Genomic DNA, 25,039 nt, shown 5'->3' with positions numbered 1-25,039 from the left:
GTTACGGTTTGTTTTACATTCAGGAGCGGCGTTGAAGCCCGAATTTGAAAAGTTTCAAAGGCGCCTAATTCCGAATTATTTGGTAGCGAAGCTTGAAGTAAAGAAATCAAACTTTTACGAAACAACAAAGTTTCGAATGGTCGGTAACTCGACGTATCAAAGTTCCGAAAAATAAAGGTTCGATAAGTGATTTTAAAACTTTCTCATTTTCGCACTTTCGGAACTTTAACTTATCGTAGTTACGCTCTTTCGGCATTTTCTCCTTTCGAGACTTTGCGCCTCAGGTTTCGAACGATTCGAAAGTTTGATGTTTCTTCAAAGTTTCATTTCTTTACTTCAAGTTTCAGCACCAAAAAAAAATCGGAATTTAGCGCTTTCGCAACTTTTCAACTTCGGAATTTCAACCCCGTCGCTACATGCAACTTAATCAACGCACCGACGCGATGCTATATAAGATCACAGGGATGACGAGGGTTGAACTATGTGGCGCATAGTCGGTAATAATTACGAACTCTGTAATGAGGTCCATGCATGCGCCATGCGCTTGTTGCCGTTGAATGGATGCGGATGAGCTCGGATTCGAGCCATCCGGATACCGCGCGCGTCCTTAAGGGTGAAATTTGATCTCCGACTGCTTGTTCGATACCTCGTTATAATAATGCGATAAAGTCGAGTCCTCGTTAACCTTACCTCGGGGTTTGCACAGTCATTTAAAACGGGCAATCGCCATCGTGTCTAAGGAAAGTTTGGACGATCGATATTTTCCACAAAAACGTCAATCCGACTTCGTTTCAAACACTTCGCAAACAGTACAGTTTATTCACAATGACGAGCGGCACCGATTTCGACTTTTCGATTTCTCGCATACCTTATAAGCGAGACTTTTTTCCGTCTTAGCACCTTTTTATTCCGTGCCGCTATTCAAACGGAGAAAATTCTCCGCGTCTGATCGATCCTTCGAGGTGGTTCAAACGGTTTAATATTTCACCGATGTGGGCACATGCGAAGGAGACCTGATATTATAGACGAGGTGGTTCTGCTGCACTTAAACGTGCAACAGAAGCACGGAAGAAAATATAGACAGTTGGTGCATAAATTTATTACAACGAAGTATGCAGGACTCGATACAAAGCCGAGGAACATTTCGCATGCAACAATGAAGACCCGATGCAGGTGCATATCGGTGATCGTTGTTCTTATCGTTGATTATTCATTCGGTACTAATTCGCCACTCCATCGTCAAACTATTCGCAACACTTTGAATTTCGGCGAATGTCGTGCTAAACTTAGGACACTACGTACGTCTTTTGTTCAGATTTTAGCAGACAGTACAATCGGATTCTTTTCGATCCTTAGCCCGCAGATATCCTGCATGAGTGATGAATTTATATTAATAAATTCTTTTAAAATGTCTCACTTGGACAGCTTATATAAGAAATTTTTTTAACCACGCTGTGTATAAAGGCAACCGTGAAATTACTTTGAAACACTGCCAACTCGCCAACTCGCCAGCTCGCCAATGCTCGTTATAGAATATAGAGGCACTCGCAATTAGTAATGAACTATAATTGCGGACGATCGATGCGGTGCATTCGATCCTCAAGTTCTCGCGTCGTCATTTTGAATAGAGTAATTCGAGCAGAGGTGAATCGTTCAATTATACGCGGAGAATAATTTGGGAAAAAGAGAAAAGAAAATAGTTTGAAAACGATTAAATCAAATTTTACACTTTCAAAATCATAATTCAGCATGGAATGAATAAACTATAAACATGGAGTTTAGTCAATTTGCTTCTGCAAAAAAATGGATAAACCGTGCAAATCAAATTACATTCGATATTTAAGATATTGCATAATATTAACAACCGATCTCCGAATTTAAAATAACATTTTACTATCGTACGATCGACCAACGACCCGCTAATTTTTTATCCAATATAGGCAGTGACAGGTTTTCTTACGTCTCTTATTCAATATCGAAGTAAAATAAAACGAGTGTCAGAATGACTGTGTCGACAATGCAAATACGATCGCGTCGTTTCGAAATATCTTCTCGTTATATTGAACAGAGATTGATTGAATTGACACGTGAATGTTCATATTGAAATACGGTGACCAACCGAGGAATTGCCGCACGTATAATATCGTGTAAAAAATTTGGAAAAAACTTGTTTGCACGTCAATTTTGAGTCAATAAAAATCTGGAGTGGTGGAAAAACTGGAATCGTGTCGAATCAGATGCTACATCCTGTTTCAGCATCTAAATAAAAAAAGAAACAACAATATTTCTCTCCGTGTGTTTCGTATATAACAAGTACCTTGAACTGCCTGACATGTATTCCTCAATTCCGTTCACCGTTCAATTTATTCCGAGGAAATAGAATTTCAGTGAAATTTCCTCGTAGATGGTGGAAAGAAATTTGGAAGACACAGTTACAGACCCTAATCGTCGGTGTCAACGAATTTTTGTCCCCACCGGAATAAAAAATGTAAAAAAGAAAAAAAAATGGTCAAGGTTCAAGACCAAAATTTCCAGCAGCTAGTCTGTTCGGTACGTCGATCAAAAGGAGTGCTGTGATTCGCGGAGAGGCAATGTCTCCGAAAAATATCGTCCCTATCAAGGATAAAGTGTGTATCGCGGCATACCGAAGACTTTATTCACCGTGCTTTTAAGAAGGGGGTGCAGTCGTAAATCGGTCGATTTACTTTATGGACGAAGGATCCTGGTCCTGATCTTCCCCTGAACCATTTTTGACGGAGATGCGCAGGCGCTCGCGCATTACAAGTTTCTCCCGTGTCTTCGCAGCGCATTCGTTTCACCCCAGAACGTAATACGCCACTCGTCAAGTACCCAGGGTGGCAGCAGACTCTCCACCCCTCGAGCCCCGTCCCTTCTAGAAGGGCAGAGACTCGCTAACGGTATACGAACTCGGTAAAACGGAAAATTGCTAAATTCCCAGAGAATAATTAAGCGCCCCCGTCCGACGCCCTCTTTGCGCTCATCCCTCTCTCTATCCCTCTCTCTCTCTCTTTCTCTTCCTCTCTTCTTCCCCCTCTTACGCTCCCATGAGCTCCCTAAATCAGAACTATCTCGCGCATCCTTGGAGCCAAGTTATGCGACCGTGGCGAATTGTCTTCGTTGTAGCAGGTGGTGACGACCCGACGAGCCTCTACCGTGACTGAAATATGCCCCATTAGTGGGGGGAGGATTGCCGCAAAAGGGACTGAGGCTTTATTTCAGTTACGTAATGTTGCCCGGTAAAAATTGACCAAGTGAAAGAATTTTATTCTATTTTATCATCTTGTTCTATGTTTCGATGTGTTTATTGTACGTCTGCTGAATCGACTCTCGTTGATATGATTGATAAAAAATTTTAGTACGTGTTGAAAAAAATGACGTTGAATATATAATTTGTTTTTAGTTTACCACATTTGTTCAGTTAGATAAGGCCCTAAAATAAATTTATTACTGTAGCAACATAAAATTATTTCAACATGAATGACTGTAGTGAAAAAAAAAAAAGTGGATATTCAAATTTCTGGTCACAGATAGAAAATTTATTTTTATGTTTTGTCCAGAACCGGGTTTTTCGTTTACAGTAAAAAATAAGAATAATTTAATGAAGATTTTAGAAATGAAAATTGCGATAATTTGAAAAATGTTTTATAGCAAAGCTATAAAGATTCTATTGTATTCATCCGAAAATATGTAAATTGTTCTCTTTACATGCAATCGCCGGACAGTTTTTGTAGATCACTTCTGGTCGACTTGCCTGATTTTATACGCCATCGCTTTATAGTTGGGGATATCTTGAGGTGATGAAATCAGGGTAGACAATATTATAACCTCCTCCCGAGCGTATAATCACAGAAAACGTTTTGCTCTCGTCACGCCCGATTAAGGCAGCAATCTGTCGTTTGCGAGGGTTTGAGCTCCGGCTTGTGTTCATCAGCGGGAGAACCGACTGCAGTAATTTTCCTTAAAGCTGATTTGATCCGGATCATCACTCCGCATATTTGCCGTTACGCTGTTCGACAAACCCTGCAGCAAGTATTTGGTCCTTCATAATTCATGACTTCATTCACTGACCTTAATTACCGAATACGCCAATAGAAGTTCCGATATCCCGAATAATGTCGTCAAAATTGTGTAATGATTTTATTTCATTTGTCAAGAAAAAAAAAAAAAACGAAGATATTCCGCCATTTTCAACATGTAGGTACAATAAACAGGACTTCTTTATTGGCTTATTAAAATAATCGACGTTGCGAGAGAAGGTTCGATTCATGGACGTGCAAAATGGAGGTCTCTTTGACATATTTACCATTGAAGCCTTGAGCAACTTCGAAGTATAAGGAGAAAAAACTTCACCGATGAAACAACTACCTACATAAATTCAGGCAGATATTTACAATCCCGCGTTTCTTCCTTGCCTGGTCAGACGAGCAGTCCTAACGATCAAGAGCAAACATCAATTGGTCACAGTACCGTGGCACGAGGGATGAACACGTTAAACACGCGTGTGAAGAGAGAGAGAGAGCGTTGCAGAGTGTGCAGTACGAAAACGTATCGCTGTGTGAAGCCTTTTGGAAACAGGCCACACCTGCTAATTCCATTTCTGAAGGGTAGGAGTTAATCTAGCGTAAGTTTTGTAGGTGCGAAAACAATAAGCCAGTTTGTCACGCCCGCAAGTGCAGGTGTCCGGGTCTGATGGTTTTAGGGAGAGAGTCCATGGATCAGGGAGGCGTTTCCCTCCCTCCATAGGCATGTCTGAAAAGCGTTGGCAGAAGAAAAGACGCGTTCCTCCAAGGTACCTACGCGGCAATTTGGCGCCATTTTATTCGACCGAAGAGGTAAAAAGAGAGAGTAAAGAGAGAGAGAAAGAGAGTGGAAGAGAGCGAGAAAAAGCAGGAGACGATCGCCAGGTTTCGTATTCGAGAAACTTGGGGGTTCTGGTTCTAATCACTGATAGGTCCGTCTGACCGGCGCGGTTCTTTTGAGGCTTATCTTAATTTCTCGTCTCAGCTATAAGGTCCTTTCTCCCACATGTCTATCACTGTTATCCCATTGGCTATAAGGCCTACCCACGCCTGAGACAGCCATTGATGTCTAATTTAGTAGCTAATTTAGATACGAACGATGGGCTTTCCTTATACCTCATAATACCAGTCGGTGCATGGGTACCTACATCTAAGTATTGAATATATGGACTGTAATGGCTGGTAGCAATGGTATACCATGGCTCAAAAGACTCGCCGTTACAATGTATTCTTGCATTCATAGGTTGCAGGGCGAAAGTGAAAGGCGGTTTCAATTGTACAACTCGTCATCATCGTCTGCACGCTTATACCGCTTTGCCTTACAATTTAGAAGGTAACGTCGCCTCATGGATTGGAATTATTCGTCACCTAGGTATCGACGGTGGTCTCATCCACGGATTACATCGTAGTTGGTACCAGTGTAATTGTTCCTAATCAATACCTGTAATTCTTGTACGCGTCATGGTGGATTTGATTTTGGCAATATGGTTGATCACGTAGAGCAGAAACATGTATGTGACAAGTGTAAGAGCAGATTTTTCAGGTTTCTGGACCACAAGGTCAGAGTCATTATCGCGGAGATCTTTATTGCAACGGTCGAGTCAGGCTGTGAAATTTTATGGTTTTGCAAATTTGTGGGTTCGACCCATCATGTAAACCACAATTCACGCTGCACTGGTCGCGAAAAATAAATAATCGTAAAAAATATATTTCTATAAACGGATTCACAAGGTATTCGAATTCCTGACGGATTCGTCCACGGATGAAAATCCGTTGATACCATGGTCGTATACTTTATGGTCCCTCTTATTTTTATAGATGAACAGAAACAATCTCAACCGTCAGATACGTGGAGGTAGGCTTACAGTATTTGTCGACTTTTTACTGAAATGATTAAAGTCAATAATCAACCAAAAAAAAATCGATGGTTACCTTGACGATTACCTGCAGAAAAATCCAAAAGCTGCGTCAGTTGATTATTCTTTCAGACCTTATTTTTTAATCAACTTATTTCAATAATCAAAATCGCATGTCGTTTAATTGCATCATTATCATGAATTCATGGAATAAAAATAATTTCTGACAGTAGTGTTAAAAAATATTTACATTTCTAAACGCGAGGCTTCTCCTTCACTGCCAAAGTGCAGACACAAGATGTTGAAAATGGTCAATTATTTAAGAGATATATATTTTGCTTTCTCACGTTTTGATTTTCACATACTTTTTTTGCTCGAAGATAGAAGAACAAATCTTTCGTTTTGCGTTTGGAAATTCAAATAAACCTTTATTTCTTGCCGAGAAGTACGCTCTTGAAAAACTTGATGGGAGGATGATGAAAATTATCATCAAAGAATGTTCCCCTTAATCACCATCTTAAATTATGATTTAAAGACTAATTTATTTTTGTTGTATGGATGACAAAAAAATTATAACAACGTATGTTTTTCTCTTAATTTTCTTATTTTTCATATTTCAAAATAATCCAGATTACGGAAGTGATCGAAAAAATAGTAGAAATGAAACGGAAGTCACGTCAAGTTGAATATTCTTTAATATTAATTTAGTTCATCCCCAGACCGAGTTTTGCAAAACCAGTTTTTCAAGAGCATGCATCCCAGCAAGAAATGATAATTTTTCTGATTTTCACACGCGAAACGAATTGTTTACTCTTCCAGTATCGAGCGGACAATAGTTTTTCAAAATCGGCCTACGCGTTTGGACTTTGTTCACGTTTTAAATCAGTCCGTTTTTTTTTGGCCCACCTTGTATCCATATACTATACCTGTAAGGAAAACTTGTGAGCATTCGGTGAACGGAGAATATTGGTATAAGGTTCTCGAATAACGTGCGTGGTTCGCTCAAGCTTATGTAGAGGCGTAAATAACCGGAGAGCTTTATTTCCGAGCGAGGCCGCAAAGAATTTTAGTTGAAACTTACAGCATTCCGTCGTCGAACTCGTGGTGAGCTTTTTAGCTTCCACTTTCTCAGCTTTGCGCCGTTTACGATTTTCGGTTGTTTTCGTTAGTTTTAATTTAGTCACCCTACTCGCTCGCTCTCCACCCCAAGAGGGGGGTGTAGTGTTAATAACGTTATTAGTGGTACGAACCCCGGAGCACGTTTGAGCTTATGTGCGACCATAACGCGCGTATGTTGGCTGGTCATTTAGTTAATGGCCTCTTTATGCCGGGATTAGATCGATGACAGGGCTGCGGTGAACGAGGCTTACGTAAAACATAAAACATAAAACGAAATATCGTGGCTCTGAGCCAAGGAATTAAAACCCGCGTTCCGAACGCCTGCATGCCCTCCTTTTTATATTACGTTACGTATATCGAATGAAATCATATCATAATCGTTCCAATTTTACGACGAATAATAATCGTCTGCGTAAAGGTTCGGTAGTCGATACGTTTGCAGTGGTAAGATCTGGAAAAATTGAGTTTCGGAGGCAAATAAATCTTCAATTTTCAAGATATTTCTTATTAACTTAATGATAATTCAATATATTTAATTGATGTTGACAAACGCGTTAGTAAAAATGAGAAACGTCATGAATTTCAGTAAACATTTACTCGAAAACTGCAACTTGGATTTAGCTGTCTCCGTTGCTTTATTTTCTTGGATTTTCAACCCAGCTGGTATATAATGGCGAGAATAATGAGGTGCAATTTTATAAAATAAAAAATAAGATGTGAAATTTTCGTTGATTCTTTGCCAAAGGCTGGTCACTTTAGGTATATCGCGTATAACATTTTGCCGAATCTTGACGTGAAATTTCGCTGCTTTCTCAGATGCACAATAAGTCGCATCGTGCGAGATAAAAAGGAAAGTGTGAAACGAAAATAAATGCGATGCAGGTACACGCACGTGTCCGCGTGCGTATTGAAACCACGCAGCTGATTGGCATTGGTCGGTGTTACCATCATCCCGATCGTTGTACACCTCTGGCTACTTCTTGTTTCCTCCTCCTCCCGATTATCCTCCGTCTTCTCCTTTGTCGCATTCCCGGTTTCGGCCTCTCGTTGCTGCACGGCTGGTGCACGGCTGCACGGCACGACACGACACGACACGGCACGGCACAGCGCCGCCTCTTTACCGCAGCTAATTGCATCGCGGACTGGTATCAAATTTTTCAAGAGCGTAAGTAGCCTCGTCAGATAATGCGCCATTTTAAGATCAAAGGTTTTGGAACCGATGCGAACCGCCGGTTGATCCCGGGCCCAGCGAGGCGTCCGAACGACCATATTCCGAACGACCATATTATGCCTACTAATGGGCATCGCATCTCTCACTACAATCACCGTACATTCCCATGTAGAAGACCCAATGGAAACCCCAGTAAGAAGAAGTATCTCATATGGGTTTTCAACTGAAATAGTTTCAACATGTCACCAGAATGGCGCCAACAAGCAATCAGGGTTCAAACCGATCGGCGATTTCTTTTAAACGTAGAACTTTTGCTACAGCAACGCGATTTCAATTTTTCTCTATTTTACGGATATACTTTCTACACACGGAGACTCCAGTCCTCCTCCTCACATCTACACCCCATAAGCAGTGCCAAGGGGGAGAAGAGAGAAAAGAACATCGCTGAAACCGATCAGCTCCTAGTTTTATACCGGGGGTTAAAGAATGGAGGAAAACGAGTTGGCCTCAACGGCTTTGGCGAAAATCACTTTAGGCTTAGTTGTGTAAGTGCTGCAGATCGTGTGTGTATATATTATTTAACGCAACGGGGTGACAGGCGCAGAAGCGTAAAGTTACAGGAACTAACCGGCGATAAAGGATCGTCGAGATCGGTAGTGATCGCGTCCTTTGTCGCCGCGTCACGGACCGGAAATGTAAACGAAATCACAATTTCATTTAACTAATGCCTGTTGGTACAGCTGGCTTTTTACCCCCCGGGATCACCGCGCAGGGGACCGCGGACAGCTTACGATTAAACACCATCCGACCCATACGGGGTGATCCAGGTATGGCGAAAAGTTGCGGAAGGATCGTTCTAAATCGAAGTCGAAGCACAGTTAGTTTGAAATCTTCAAAAACCGTGAAAGGTGAAACTGCTTCGCTGTAATATTCCAGTTCTCTTTGCTATAACTCAGTTGAAAACCTCACTTAGAAAACTAACTCTACCGGTCGTTCTAAGCACATAATTCTGAATGCTGAATTATTATGCAAAATTGGGCATCGATTTTATACGTAGAACGAATTTGAATATTAGTGCAAGGTATTTAGTTCAGACACCGTTCAAATAATACCTCGATATACCAGCCAATTTGTTTATCGATTAATAAGTTTGCATTAGACGCGGTTTTGTTCACGATCCGATCGCCTGTTACGTATATTATTCATAATTTCTGATGTACTACATACTCTCGCTGTAATTGCTGTTCCGAAAAGTATGAATCCGAATCGAAAAATTTCCGTAATTTACAAGGCCGCTGCTCGTACAGTTGTTATAGATTTCCCCATGCACGAAGCGGTATCTTGCAGAATAATTTGACACGACTGATCGTATATATGAATACGCTTATTAGTAATACGCGGGAACCTCGCGGCGACAAGTATCAATTATGTCGTTTGTAACTTCAAGCCTTCATAGTTGGTCGGTGAGTCAATAAAAGTACGTACTACTCGTTGTATGTTCGCGTTTTATTCCTGTCCATGGTATTCGTGCATGCTGCGTATTCCACGAGGTCTTTTCGCCATTCTGACACGCTTCTTTCCACTTCTATAGACGTTCCAGAATTTTCTCTGCCTTTGTATAACTTTAGTCAGTTACCGATATCAGTTTGAGCTCCTTGAACAAGGTGTCAACAATAAAACCCGTTAAACACCATATGTAGAAAATAATTGGTTGTCCGTATAAATTGAACAAATGCAAAGATGATTGAAAAGAATTAGAGATCAGTTTCTCTCCGCTAAATACAACAGTGGTAACAACCGAGATGTGAAGAAATCGCCTATCAGACGATACAAGGATGTACCTTTAACATCTGGGTACGAAAGTGTGTCGGGATCAGTGGAAGACCTGCGATTACGTGTATATATAATGTATAGGAGCATAAGGTACCGGTCAATCAGATTCGACACAGAGTTTAAAACTTTCTTTGTTGATAGGCAGTAATTGAATTGGCTTCATGTATAAGACGTTTCGAAATCCCCTTCGGCAGTTTTCCCCATAGTCACTGTGGAGGATCGTGCTGCGGCTAATTTTGCCGCTTCTGTGGATCGGGGGAACTGGGAAGGTATCAACGGCGTTAAACGGCCGTTAAAGCAAATCGAAACGATGCAGACGATCCGAGAAAAAGGATATAATCGAGTACAATCGAACAGGAAATTAAAAACTTGAGCGCCGATCGACTTCGTTCTCTTTTTTTTTTTTTTTTTCTACTTCTTCTTCTCATGTTCTTTCTTCTTCAATGAACGTTGGCCTCCTAAGTCTGAATGGTTCCCTAAATTTTTTCGGCCATACCCAAAACCGGCCGATCGAAGTTGAGCCAGTCTTTTCCTTCCATTCTTATATTTTCTCCCTTTTCACGGATCTTGGAACACTTCGAGGATCCTGCGCCACGCTCTTGACAACATAATCATTTAGTTAGTCAAGATCAGCGATGAACTCTAAGAATCATATCGAAAACTGATGTGACATTTAGTCGTGATCAAATTTACACACTTTCATGCTTGGATATTGGTTTTAGAATCTTTCATTCGCGCGCTGCGTTTCGAAATCAAACGATGAAATATCGATTTGAGAAAATAAATTCTATTCGTAATGAAGAAACAATAAATATGTATATATATATATATATATATATGTGGCTACTGTTATAATCGTATAATTGTACGATTGTAAATATGGAAGAGTTCGCGTGCATATATCGTGGAGTTTATATCGTTATTAGAATTTTATAACAAACCGTTAACAGCTCGAAAAACGTGAATTCGTTGTAAATAAGAAATTTACCGTTTCTCGCGAAAGAGTTATTTCCAACGATAATAACGTTCTTCAAACCGTTTTCATATACGCGATGTGAATTTCACGGATAGAGTTATTACACGCTCCAGTGACGCAGAGTATGATACTTGACATTTGACAGCAAATTACCGCGGTAAGGTGCCCCATGCAACCCTTGTAGGTACCTTGCGCCCAGTACACGATGCATGAAGCTTATAAAGCCCGGGTTCAGCTGTCTCCGCGTTTTAATTTTGGGAACACGGAGACAAATGCCTGACGATGAGAGATATAATTGCTCCAAGAACGCGCGCACGCCGCCCGCATGGGGAGAGGAGACCGGTTTCAGTATTATTTAGGAACACCCATAACACATACACACTGAAAACTCTTCGGATGTCGAGATGCGGCGCGAGCGGTCCAGACTGGCTGCTGTTTCGTTCGGAAAACTAAAAATGCTCAAGACCAGATTTAAACCTCTCAATTAACAGCTTCGTCTGTTATACAATATACACTGCGCGTGAGCATATAGAGTAAAATTCTACCGCTTAACGCATTTCAATCAAAGCAGCCGCTAGATATCAGTTAAATTTGAAAAATTGAATCATTTTTTGTGAAACGTAATTTTTTCAATCACAACGAATGACGGACGCATCCGTTTTATCTTTCCTTCTTTTTTTTTTTTTTTTGTTGGTCCGAACAAAGGCTGGGATGTAACGCGCTCTGTACATGAGAAAAATTATTCCATCTACAGAAATCGATCTATTTCTTTACACGTGATCGTTAATTCCTCCCAAAGTTGCTAATTTATTGCTACAATATTCTTTAAATTTCATTTACGGATATCTCGAGCCACTTATGGGGCGGTTTTAAAAACATGCATCAATCAGAGTACAAGAACAGACTTACCGTGCCAAAAGATGGTTCTATTCAGGAGGAAATAAAACGGAAAAACCTGCATTCGTAGGTGACAGGTGCAGTGAACGGGATCGATTCAAGAGTATCAATTTTCTGGGTCGACTGTTTCGTGTAATTAATATGTCACCATGGACAGACATTTCGCCCTGCCCTCCGAGCCTGCAGGAATCATGCAGACACGGACACCATAACACAAGTCGAGGCTCCGGCACGGGGCACGATTTCATCCACTGGGAATGTGTGTGTGTGTAGAAAAGAGCCTAAGGTGTCCCATGTGTGAGACACGAGGCTGTCGCACCCCTGAGGCCCCATAAAATTAGGGAGAACGCCGTGGTGCGATAGGCTCTATTATTTTGTAGGACCGGTGCGCGCATGCACCTATTTGTTATTTATTTTCTGTCACGTGACGCGTAGCGTTTCCCGAAAATTGTTACTGGTTCGCTGGGCAAGAAGCGTCGATGACTACAAAACACCCCGCGCTTCGAGCAACCCGAACAAATTAATTTTACCGAATCGAATCCGACCGATTGTAGGCATTAGGTACGTACACATGCACACATATATGTATCAATATATATATATATGTAGGTATGTTTTTGTTGTTCTCGATTTGTTACACGTACAGACAACGTCCCTGACTGTGTGCCGAATTTTACACCGCAGCTCTGTGCTGTTAAGTGTTGGTTCTGGAGGGTGACGAAGGCGGGGGAGGAAGCACAGGATGTGGGCTGAAAATTATTTCTACGTGTGTCATTAGCAACGTAACAAAACCCACCCACTCATCCCCACCACGGCACTTTACTCTTTCTCTTTCCCATTCCCCGCCCCCGTGTCTCAATCTTCCTCATTTCACTTCCCTGTTATTCCATCCTTCTCCCTCTTGTTTCCCACGGTATTACAACGCCGTTGTCTTCATCCTTCGATTAGCTAGCCTGAGGTAATTAGTCCCTCAAAGTACGAAAGATTAATTACTCCGTGTCCGCTCCCGAATTGTTGTTCCGGACTGAAAATGGCTGTCGGTATCTATATATTTGCGTGTTGGATAACAGAAACCGCGTTCATTTATCACCGTTGTAAATATCAGATTACAGTCATATATGCGTAGACAGTAATTTAGAGCATCGTTGGATAGAAAGGACTTGGATTTGAAGAATGGATTAATTTTTTAAATGGTCTTAGGTGTTGAATTGTTTATCTCCGACTTTCGTAATTCATTGTTTATTTCAATGTTGAACAGAAATTCTTAACGTGATGCATGAGATTGTATATTTTATAGAAGTCTCTAACCATCTAGTTGATATTTTTTCATTGAGATGATCAATTCAATTAATGGGCTGGAGAAACAAATGGTTATAAATATCTCGAAGAAATTGCAACAAATATCGGTGAGAATTTCAAACAATTCAAGGAACTTGTGTTGAGGTTACCGAAACTTTCAGAATACTGCGTAAATAATTTTTATGAAGGAGCTTAGAATTGACGCTTTTCTCAAACGAATCCTCTAAAATTCATGAAACTTCCAGATCAACTCGTTATTCATCAAAATAAGTCAACGAGAATTTTTCTTAACCCTTACGCTGCACACCAGAGCCATAATGACCCAACTACATGTTCACCGTATATTCAATGTGAAAAACGTCCAAAATAAATTGATTTGATGCAAGATGAATAATGAAATATCGTGAATATCGTTAATTCATTCGTTTTTGTCATTGATTATTTGAGTTATATTTTTTTCTTCATATTCAAAATCTTATTTTAGCATCGCTGACTAATGTACTTTGAAAATAATAGTAACAGAGTATTCCAGAATTTTTTTCAAGTCATTAAAATCGATATCTCCCTTTCTGCGCAATGGTGTTTGTGTAAAGCCTCCGTGACCTCGTTGTGACACCAGTGTTACGCACAAAAGGTATGCAGCATAAGGGTTAAAAAATCTTTGCCGTCACTTTCAACGACGTTGTAAAAACTTTAAACTTACTCGATATAGTACCTTTCGTATCCAGTGTGTAAAACACGGTTTTACGCCCCGAGTGCTTAGCGAGATCGCACGATGGTGTAAATCGTTACGCACGTGATACAAACAATGTTTTTCGCCGTATAAGCCGTAAACTTAGAAAACATTGTACGAAAATTGAATTGCTCTGGTGGTGGTGAAGGGGTCGAAAACCCGCCGGGGGGGGAGGGGGGGGGGCTGAGCCAATAATTAAATAAAACAACAATACTATATTATTTATATTTACCAGCGGTTGACTCTTGTGGTAAGAATTCTTCATCACAAAGATCACTGTCCACGGTAGAGTATGAAAAAAAAAAACTCAAATCCAAATTTCACAGCACACGCGTGTTCACTCTTGAGCTTCTGACTGACGACTAATGTGCGTATACAAACTTGTACTCTCATACTCCTGGATTACGAATAACAGAATGAGAGCTCCGTATGAGAGTGAGACAATTCGGGGACGTCCGAGTTCGGCAAATAGTAAACAAAGAGGCGTTGCCCAACTCTTATGAATTACACTGACAATTCGCAGAATCAATCCAATCTCAACTATCATATGACTGCGGGGAACAACAATTTGGGGAATCTAGGTGCTTTTTTATTTTACACATACCAGTGCGTAAAACGGTATTTTACACCCGCAAAACGGTACGTAAAATCCTATTTTACGCATCCGTACGGCAAAAACATATTTTACGCATTCCTACTTCGACTGGACGAAATTTCGATCGGTGAAGAGTATGTATAACAGTATATAAACCAGAATCGAGACGAATCACGTCATTATAATCCGAAGTTTTTTCACACGGGTTTGAATTAGCCTCCGGTTTCCCCGAAGCAGCAGTTCCCTGCACGGTGGGCCCAGATCTTCATGCAGATGGACGCCGCACGTACACGCGAGTCTTTCTAATGGAATGGAGATTCCCCTTTTGCCACCGTGCAGTATTTTCTGTTTATTTATTTTCTCCTCTTTTTCCGGGGCAGACTGCAGCCGCTTAAGCCGGAGCGGTATCATGGGCCGTTTGCAACGTTCCTGTGATCCTATTAGCCCCGATTTGCTTGCCGAGAAGAGCCACCACCACCACCACCACCGGGATAGCTGCAGCCTCCCAGCTATCTCTGTCTCTCTCTAATTCTCTGTCTCCGCGAGTCTCTCGGCGTTCCTTGCGTCACTTAAGCGTCTATTTCCGACGTCCCAGCGTCCTTTGCTCTTCGCCTTCAATAATAATCTTAAGGGGGTCCTCGCCTCTCATCCTCTTGCACGTGCCTGTAATTATTGTAATCATTAGAAAAACGCTTAAGGGAAATTGAACGGGGTGCGCTGAGCTGCTGTTTGCAGTTCATCTATATACCTGGAAGGTTCGACACTAACAAAGAAAGGCAGAAGAAAATAAGGACGAGAAGGTTTCTCCCTCGATCTTTGCTGCCCTTCTCCACTCTCACTCCCTCCCTCCCTCTCTCTCTGCGCAGCCCGCGAAACTTCCTGACTCGAACTTCAACTTCCAGGAACTCCTTCGGTGCTCACGAATCTCGAAGGGAAACCTAGAGCAAAGCTCTCTGATGATCCCGAGGGAATCGCGTCCCGTAATTCCCTGCGTAATTTTCCCGCGGAGGAAAATTCCGGACCTACAGGGAAACATGACCGTCGGTTGTGAGCTTCTAATTGCAGAAGTGACGACGAGCTGACTAATGACCGGGAGACGACGTCCCGTCACTCGTCGCGACGACGCTCCAGGCGTTCCTGCGGGCTGCGGTTTGGGACGCGGTTCCTGCGATGCGGACGAGGTGCGGACGAGCCGAGACGCCCGCACATCCTGTTCTCGTAAATGGGAATTAATATGTTCTCGGACTAGCCGACGAGGCGATTTCTTTTACTCTGAGAATGCTCTGGCTGTAGTCACCTTTGTGCCGATCGCATTGTTCGAGGCATTTATTTGTCGCGGTTCCGCACGTGGCTTGGCACCCGATACTCAGCTGTCCTGGACCAGGACTATTCGTCCTTTCAGCTTCTCGACGGGGACCACGGTTCACCAGACCGCAGATAAATTTTAGGATCGTAAATTAGTTTAGTCGCTGCGGTAAAAATTTATGTTAAAAATAGATACGCCGCTTATAGGTACGTTGAAATCGGAACTTTATTTTCAACGTCTTCACGTGTTTTACACACCGTATCGCAGACATCGTCTTATAAAAAGCCATTGTCCATCTCCCATGGATCCGATAACGACTCTCGTTGTTGGACATCCCGATTATTCACGCGGGCCGTCGGATCAACTCGGAACGTACGTGCTTCGATTCCAGAGTTTTACTTGAGCTGCGAGTTCCAACCGGGTCTTAGGACCCCCGGCTCTAGATTTAATCGGTCTATTTACCTCGAGCCAAAGTTCGTTCAGCTTTGTTCCGAAAATCTGATGGGAAGATTCCAAAGATGAATTGACTGACCAAACTATATTCCGAATACATCTTTACTTGAAACTAATCCTCGCAAATCACTTGAATTTATTAACTAAAAGTAGCAGTTTCTCGAAAACAAACGCAACGCGGTTAATTTTCATCGCCGATCAGACTTGGTGCAAGAGAGCGTTAATCGTTAAGACTTATTTCAGAATCAATCTGCTCCATTCGCCACTTTCAAGCGACAGGTTTTACATCTTGATACAGTATGTGAATTGATCAAGTTGTGTCACGATAAAGTCCTCTAATAGCTAGCGAAGCGCGAATCCGTAAGAGCTCAACGACTCGAAGAATTCTCGGTGGTGTTGCGATCTAAAAAACGACGTCGAGTGCAGAGCGTAAGCTGTACACACACGTACTACCTACATGCATATCGATTAATCCATTCACGAGCTATGTTGGGGTCTTCGCAATCGTCAGCACTGATGTGCAAAAATGAATGAATGGATCTGCGTATGAGAAAACGAGCGAACTTTCCCTCGACGCGTAGTGGATGGAATGGTAGCGATTTCCAACCGGTTCCTCGCATCGGACGCTTTGATCGAAGGTGTCGGACCACCCGTACAACCCGGACGTATAATCATGAAAATCGTTTCAAAAGAGGGAAGAATCGTAAGAACGTCCCATGATGCCCGAATCTTGCTGCAGCCGGTTAACACCTTTCCCTGGTAAGTTGGCACGAGCGCCAGGTGGCGCATTAGAGGCGCCGCAGGAAACCCTAATGAAGACAAATCTCACACAAAATGGCGGCTGAATCTATTTCCTGTCCGTAGGTACTGCCGAATTAATTTGACAGCCGTTTTTTGTCTCTGTCGATCCTAGATAAGATCGAGGAAGGAGAAATTTCACTCACACGTACACGTAATGTGCTCATGCTGGAATAATATCGCACTGTTTTGACCTATTATGTTAATAAACCCAACACGGCCGCCCGGTTGCAGGCTTGCTTAATTGATAATTCTGACAGACCAGTGACGGCAACGAATAAATAACCCCGGGCGCACTAACGCGGGTGTAAAAAACCACACGACAAGAAAAAGAAAAAGTTGCCAATGGGCTTTTTGAACGAGAAACAAACGAGCATCGCACCTTTTTATGTCACTCTTGTTCAGTCGTTACGTCTGTTTTCTTTTCAGCTTTTTGTGCTTTCAATCTTGCCAAGACTTTTCCTCCGCCTTTGTTTGAAACCATCTCCGAAATTCATAAAATGCGGCTTTTTCCTTTTTCAATTCGCTACGTTACTTTATTTCAGCTAACCTAACCTTTAATTGAAAAGAGAACGAAACAATGTAAAACAAAAATATAGACACACTCGTGGAATGGCAATGTTTTCTCGTAATTACAGTGCAAACGTATGAATAATTAAGATTAAAATCTTGGTCGTATTTACAATTCACCTAACATTTAAATTCGTCTAACTTTTTCTCACTCTACTGTCAATGGCGCTGTGAATAACTCACGATAACACTTTTTACATTAATCGTAGGATAATAATTAATGTTCAAAAATTTTATCCCTGTATAACGTGTGTATCTACTGTTTTGTACGATTTTTTTCCGCAACGACAAAAAGTGTTCTCGTTTTTTTTCCCTGCGTAAACGGACAACTATTAAGTTCAATTTTCGAGTGAAGTAAAAATCACCGCAATATTACAAGGATTTTAGTGGGAGGAAAACACTTGGCTATATCCCCTGCAGTAGAGACGTGAACAATTATCCGGTCGTCCGTCAATCTGTCGACTCAACGCCTTTCGCTAATCGCTTGTACAATTACGGCGTTGACTAGTCGGATGTTTTTTCTTTTTCTCTACCTTTTTCTCTGGTCATTTTGCTGCAGGATCCTCTCTTCTCCAAAAATCTCGCTTCGACATCTGCAATGACGATTAAAGAATTGACCAACGATTAACCAGGCTAATCACAGACGGAAAAAGAAACAAAATGAGCGCACTAATTTGTCGTGAATTCTTTTTTTTCCTCAACATTTCTTCTAATTGGTTTTTTGCGAATTATAATTTCAAGCGTGGTCCGAGATGACCGAAATTACCGGAACGTGCATAATTGCTTGAATGAGCGAATCAAGTTTAGTGACGTATGTATATATATATATATATATATATATACATATATAAAGCGGTTGCAGCTGAGTATATAGCTATATAAGCGGTATTCGAGATGCCGTAAATCTTTTTGAACCTCGGTTCGCTCTCGGATATATCCCCTCGCGTCTAAACGTCTAAATAAGTGTTCCAATTTCAAAATTACCCACTAAACGATTTGTAGGCTGGCAGAAAATATATCGTTGACATGTGGCCAAAGACCCGAGGGCCAGTCTTGGGCCCGAGCTTTGCTGCTGGGTCGAGGGAAGACAAATGACTGTCGACTCTCTCTACGGTTGAGCGCGTTCAAAATTGCCGGGTCTTCGCTTTGCCTTCAAATTTTTTTTGCATCCCCTCCCCCCCCCCCCTGCTCCTCCGTTCTTTTTTTCTTCCACCCGCTGATTTTACAAAATTTTTCAAATTTCTTTCCCGTGTTTAATATACGCGACGCGGTCTGTCGTTGTGGCTTCTCTCTGTGGCTAAATGACTTGTTAGAAAATTCGTTTCGGTGCTCCTGCAGATGATGCGGTTTCAAAACTCACAGAAATATACTGATTTACTACGTTGTTATTACGATATTGACGAAAAAATTGTAAGTAATCTGTCGAATGTGTGACGTGTGAAATTGAATATTACTTATTAGATTCCTGAATGTCCTGTATCTATAATGTGCCTCAATTCAATCCGTAGGCAAAAATTTCTTTTACAAAATAAAAACTTAGCTCAAATTTCGTTTCACGTTTCTTACTAATATACTCGTATTGTACGAATGTAAGGGAAGCCTACGACAAGCCTGCGGTCAATTAATAGTACAGGATCGTCAATTGGATTGCAGAGCTTTTTTTTTTTCGCGGGGAGCGTTTTCAATTGCATGAAACGGCGACGTGATAGATTTGTGTGGAGACCTGTGTTTCAATGTGTGTGAGATTCTATACGTACATACATATTATATAGGTACATGTATTGTATGTACACACAGGTATTTACTGTTTGACCGTAAAATTCGGTTAACAAGAAACTGTTACCAAATAATCTATTAACGTTTTAAAGATCGTTTCAAGATCGTCGCGCCTTTTACCCGCGCTTTGCCCGTTTCCGTTCTCCTCGAGCGGGCATTGTCCGAGCGGAACCAAGATGGCTGACACCGTCACCTTATTACCCCGCGTTCCAGCTTTTCCTCTTCGCCCTCTCTTCTTACATCCTCCGTGCAAACGTACACCCCACCCTGAACGCGGTGCACGCTACATAGTTATATGTATATATATACATACGTGCATGTGCATGCATCCATGCATGTGTAGATATATGCATACACGCCTCCGCTCTCGTTGCGTAGCGCATTGATTCTCACCGCACGACGGAAAGAGGTTAACTGCCTAGGAGTTGCACTCGTAACTTGAAAATTACCTGGGAAAGATGGCAGGTGATGTGTTCGTATTTTGTTTTTCTCTTTCCTTTTTCCTGTTTTCACCTTTCAGACATCAGGTTGGACGAGAATACGTCTTTATGGATCAGTCAAATATATTCCGAATTGCAAAGGCGTATAAGAATATGAAAATTTAAACGGGTTTCATATTTTTTCAAAACATAAAATGCACTGCTCACAGAGGTTTAAGTTAGATTTTACGGTACCGGAAAGAAAAGCGTTAGTGATAGGTATGATTTTGCACGAGATAAGAAACTGAGACAAAAAAAAAAAAAAAGAAAAAAAATGATAATAAATAAACGTAAAGCAAAAAGGAACTGCGAGGGATCGCAAAATCCGTGAAAAAAGGTGGCGGAGGGGGAGGGAAGAAAAAACGAATCCCGCGTCCGAGACAGCCGCAAGCCACAAATCAGATGCGCACACATCTCGGCCAACGCCGAAAGAATTTCTCCATAAAAGTCGTATTACAAATTCGTTCCAGACCTCTGATCTCGAGATCCGAGAGAGAGAGCTAAGAGAGTCAATCCGAACATTTTGGGCTCCGCATATCTCCGTAACGGGTTGACCGATTTTTATCCGGTTGGTGGGAGATTAAGGGGCGAATTTTAATCTCGCTAAAAGGTTCGGACATGTTTTCGCGCCCGTTTGACGCTTTTCGAGATAAACGCCGGAGCGCTAACAACGGGGCTCGATTCTCGTAACGCTGCGGACAAAGTAGTGCCGACATCACGTACATCAAAGGGCACCGCATCGGTCACACCTGCGCAGCCGCAGTACATTCCGATTTAAAAGTTGCATCGACTCGGTCAGCTAACCTCTCGTATGATGGAATACCGCATACGTCGCGATCGCCTTGGTAGAGACGCCCTCTTCTTTTTAAATCTCGACGTTATCGATGCAATCGTTTGCCAAATCGAGGAAAAAGCGAGAACAAAGTCTCACGAGGTCGTTTCGGTCTTCCTCTTCAAAATCCAATTACCACCCTCCCATCGATTAATCCCGGCTGCTTATAAGAACAATTTCGATCACTTAGGCATTGTGGAAGCCGCGTATGTATATCAGCTCAAATATTCGATATCGTTGCTCCTTTATCTGTAATTTGACGTGTAAGAAGCTCGCGTAAATAATGTACCGTGATTAAACTTTTCAATATTTGTAGCCGTTTTTATCTCGAATTTCAAAAGTTCTGGTGCAATATTCGAAATTTTCTCGAGTCGAATCGAGGCGATACGTAGTTGTGCAAAATTCGCACTAATTTTTGCAAATTTTTTTCATTGGAGTGATAGTATGAGTCTGGAATCAGATTTATCTTGTAATTTATAGACGAAATCCAAATGAAAATTTTCAACTGTGTATAGAGTCTGAAATTGTAACGTATAGCTTATAAACTCCGTGAAAACGAGTGAAATACGTTTCTTCGCCAACTATTCCCTACAAGCAAAGCAAACTAACACGTTGAAAAAAATTTTAAATTTGAATATTTGATCATTTGGAAGAAAATCCGAGTGCAAATATATATTAAAAATCAGATTTTCTGCAATTTCTATTCGCGGAAATGTATTGACCTTTATTTTCCTTTAATTTTTTTAGGACCGCAATTTGTATCTTAGTTAGTTAAGAAACGAAAAATGAACGGAATGTACCAGAGAATTATCGCCTTAAATTGGAATTCGCCAATTTCCGGCACAACCATGTCAATTATAAAATATCCATATATTTTATAGGCTATATATTCACGAAGAGAATAATCTTTGAGCCAAAATTCCGCGTCGTTTTAGACCACGGCTGCCGTTTCGCCGCATCTATTAGAAAATCTATACGAAAGAAGTGTGCATATATATATACTTATATTTATACTTGTATATAAAGGAGAAACACGAACCGAGAAACTAAAGTAGAAACGAACGGACAAACAGGCGGACGATTCCTACGGCCCGGCCGGTCAGAGGCGAGGAGATATTAGTTTCTGCGGTCGACTCTTCGGAGTCTCCGGCGAGAGACTCTTAATTCGTTTGATGCTCGCGGATTTACCGCCGCCTCGTCTGCAGTATTTCGCAATGAAGCTGATGCCGACTGGCGAACCAGTCGTGCAGACAAATTTACGGAAATGCAACTACGACTTTGTGCGGAACAGAGTCTTAAATCGAAAGCCGCAATACGTCCGTCAGATGTAATTTCGGCGAGTGTGACCTCGGCTGAATCGATTCTTAGTTTTGTTATTTTTGCAGTAATGATGCTGCGAGTAGCCAGAGTTATTCAAAGAAAAAAAAAAAAGAAAAGAAATATTCTCTCAAATAACGAAATAATTGCGTTATGATTAATTTTTGTCTTTCTTTTACGTTGCAGAGCAAGCGAATCACTTGAACCTGTTCAACAACCGTCAGCAGCCTAAAAAGAAACGAAAGTCTCGAACCGCGTTCACGAATCAGCAGATATTCGAATTGGAGAAGAGATTTTTGTACCAGAAGTACTTGAGCCCAGCCGACAGAGACGAGATCGCGGCTCAGCTCGGTCTCAGCAATGCTCAGGTGATCACCTGGTTCCAGAACAGAAGGGCAAAGCTTAAGCGCGATATGGAGGAACTCAAGAAGGACGTGCAAACGGTGAACCCGCTCCTGGTCGCCCAGCATCACAAGACATTCTTAGAAAACGTCCAAGACTTGGGTATCCTGAAGAAGAGGCCGCTGCCAAACTCGATGGACGACAAGTCTTAAGAAGTTGTAAATTTCCCGCATAACGTCGCGATGGTATTTGAAACAGATATTAAACGGCTTTAAGCCGATGATCAGCGGCTCTACGGGCGATTCCCGTTATAAGGCCGATCGCGGGGCTGTAGGGGAAGCGACTGAAGTCCGGTCGACAAGGAGAAGCGGCCTTACAGCGGAAGCTGGGTGCATTACTTTGAACGCAGTTCTGATTTCGGTTTTAATTTTTGTCAGACCATTGTAACCTGTATCACTAAAAGTATTTTGAATTATAACATATAGATATTATATGTGTGTAATGTGTACAGTCGTAATGTCCGCGAGTGTCCGCAGACGAGAGCTGATAGTGTGTGTAAATATTGCGCAACACGCGGCATGCAGAGCGATAAATAATAACTTAAGACGCAATTGCATTGCGGAAACAGGAACTGTGGCATTGGTAATATGAAATATGATAGAGCTTGCGCGATCCCCTGTATAATAGATACACGCTGGAATCAGCATAGCTACCCGTCGAAAGTGACGCAGACAGCATGCAATTTTGCGTGAAGCATACGTGCAGGATGTTGAAGAGCAGGAAATTGTATCATAATGTATAATTTATTAAAAGAAAATAAGTAAAAAAGAAAAAAAAAAAAAAAAAAAGACAACAGAAGAAGTACGATTAATACGAGGGAGAATATAAGAATGAGGAAAGTTCCTCGTTTGGAAGATTAAATTATTATTATTATTATTATGATTAACAGTATATATATAATATCTTAACTTATGAGCTACCGTGAAGCTCTGATTTGTAAATAATTTGTAAATATTATATATATATATATTTTTTTTTTTGTTAGATGAAAATTGCCGTTAGATAAATATAATAATTCTTATTACCGTATCTATATTGATTATTATATATATATATTATATAATATACATACCTATTAAATTATCAGTCGATCGATACAGTTATTAATAATGTGTATACCTAGACCTATAATGTGAAAAGATGGGACTTTGCAATATACGTTGATATTTTACCAGTAGAAATGTTACTTTTCTTTTACACGTGTTATTATTATTACTTGCTTCATTTTTCAATTTTTATTTTGCTTCTTTTTTTTTCTCTTCTTTTAACGTGCAAGCCGAATTATAATAACTGGGGAATAAATTAATAATGAATTATATGATCGAATCGACGCGTCTGTCTATATTTATCTATAAACGAAGGAGATATGTAAATAAATTTAGCATATATATATACATATATACATATAATAGTATAAATAAAATATATGCTTAAAAATTTAATGATAAATTCGTCGTTGAAGTATTATTTTTTTCTGCGCAATGATACGTATTTTTATAACATACCTTCGCATTTTTTAAATTACCGGTGTGTACGAACGTATGTTTAATCAATAATTACACACACACGCATACACACATCTTTCAATCTTACCTACTTAAACTCGCGTTGTTGAAGATGAGATAACGCTACGTGAACTAGACAAGTCTATCTTGATAATCATTCGTTAAGCCCTGATCTCGTTGCCGTCGTTAATTACTGGAGCAATCGTGTAGGCCGTGCCAAGCATGCATTGATTAATCGCGCCTATTATGCTCGAGTTAAGCCGCTAGCCACTCTGCAAATTGTATTACGCGAATGAACGCTGGATCTTTCACGTTGGTTATGCGTTTTCCTGGAATATGTTATGCCTGCAAATATTTTTTTTTAGGCGGAAAAATTTACCATTACTTGACAGACCAGCAAGATAACTCTTTTCCTGTTATTTAGCGAGTCTCTTAATGAAAATGAGGCGAAAAAGAATTTAGTTACGGTGTTAAACTGGTTTAACGTCTCCGGATCAATTTTATCCGATGTTCAATTAGCCGAGAAGAATTATAGCGAAAATGTGAAATTCTTCCTTAATTATAATCTGACAAGCGTAACATGTATCTGGAAAAGTGTCATCTTCTGTAACAAGCTATTTACTTGACGTGAATTCATTAGTATAACGTGAAAAGTATCCACGTAAAGTACTGTAAAATTCGAGTATCGCGCGTTGGATTACGATGGACAATTTTCACAGTGTATGCAGTAACGACGACGCACGTATACTTGTAATATAACATAATATAACCTATAACGGGTTACCGATTCGTGGAAACATCTTTTTGAAGTCGTTCCCTATACCGGGATGCTTACTCAACGACATAATTTATTAACTAAAGATGAACTCCTTTCTGTATAGAGTCCATTCGCGTGAAGTCTGGGTATCGTCATACCCAAACATAACAACGAGCTAACGCAGTTTCACACCCTCTCTTTGCCCATCCGCTGTCCCAGTCGTCGGGAAAGACGCGTCCGGGCTTTTGATACTAAACAATTTTAAACCTCTCTGAGATTCTTGTTTCTCTGTTGAAATATATTGTTCTTTCTTGAGAAGTGCGAT

At 41.0% G+C, this 25,039-nt stretch overlaps 1 protein-coding gene across 1 annotated transcript in view; it reads left to right on the top strand.

Moving 5' to 3' along the window:
- Positions 1 to 22,664, top strand: part of LOC124416087 — a 37,276-nt gene extending 14,612 nt beyond the window's left edge. The window contains exon 2 of the mRNA XM_046896952.1: positions 22,237 to 22,664. Within this exon, the coding sequence (XP_046752908.1) occupies positions 22,237 to 22,604 (368 nt within the window). The 3' untranslated portion in view covers positions 22,605 to 22,664. The remainder of the gene's footprint in view (positions 1 to 22,236) is intronic.
- Positions 22,665 to 25,039: the final 2,375 nt, after the last annotated feature.

Source organism: Diprion similis, chromosome 2 (assembly GCF_021155765.1).
Source record: "Diprion similis isolate iyDipSimi1 chromosome 2, iyDipSimi1.1, whole genome shotgun sequence".
In the NCBI taxonomy this organism is placed as follows: domain Eukaryota; kingdom Metazoa; phylum Arthropoda; class Insecta; order Hymenoptera; family Diprionidae; genus Diprion; species Diprion similis.
Note: the sequence above shows the minus strand (reverse complement) of the source record. Positions and strands in the feature narration are given on the sequence as shown.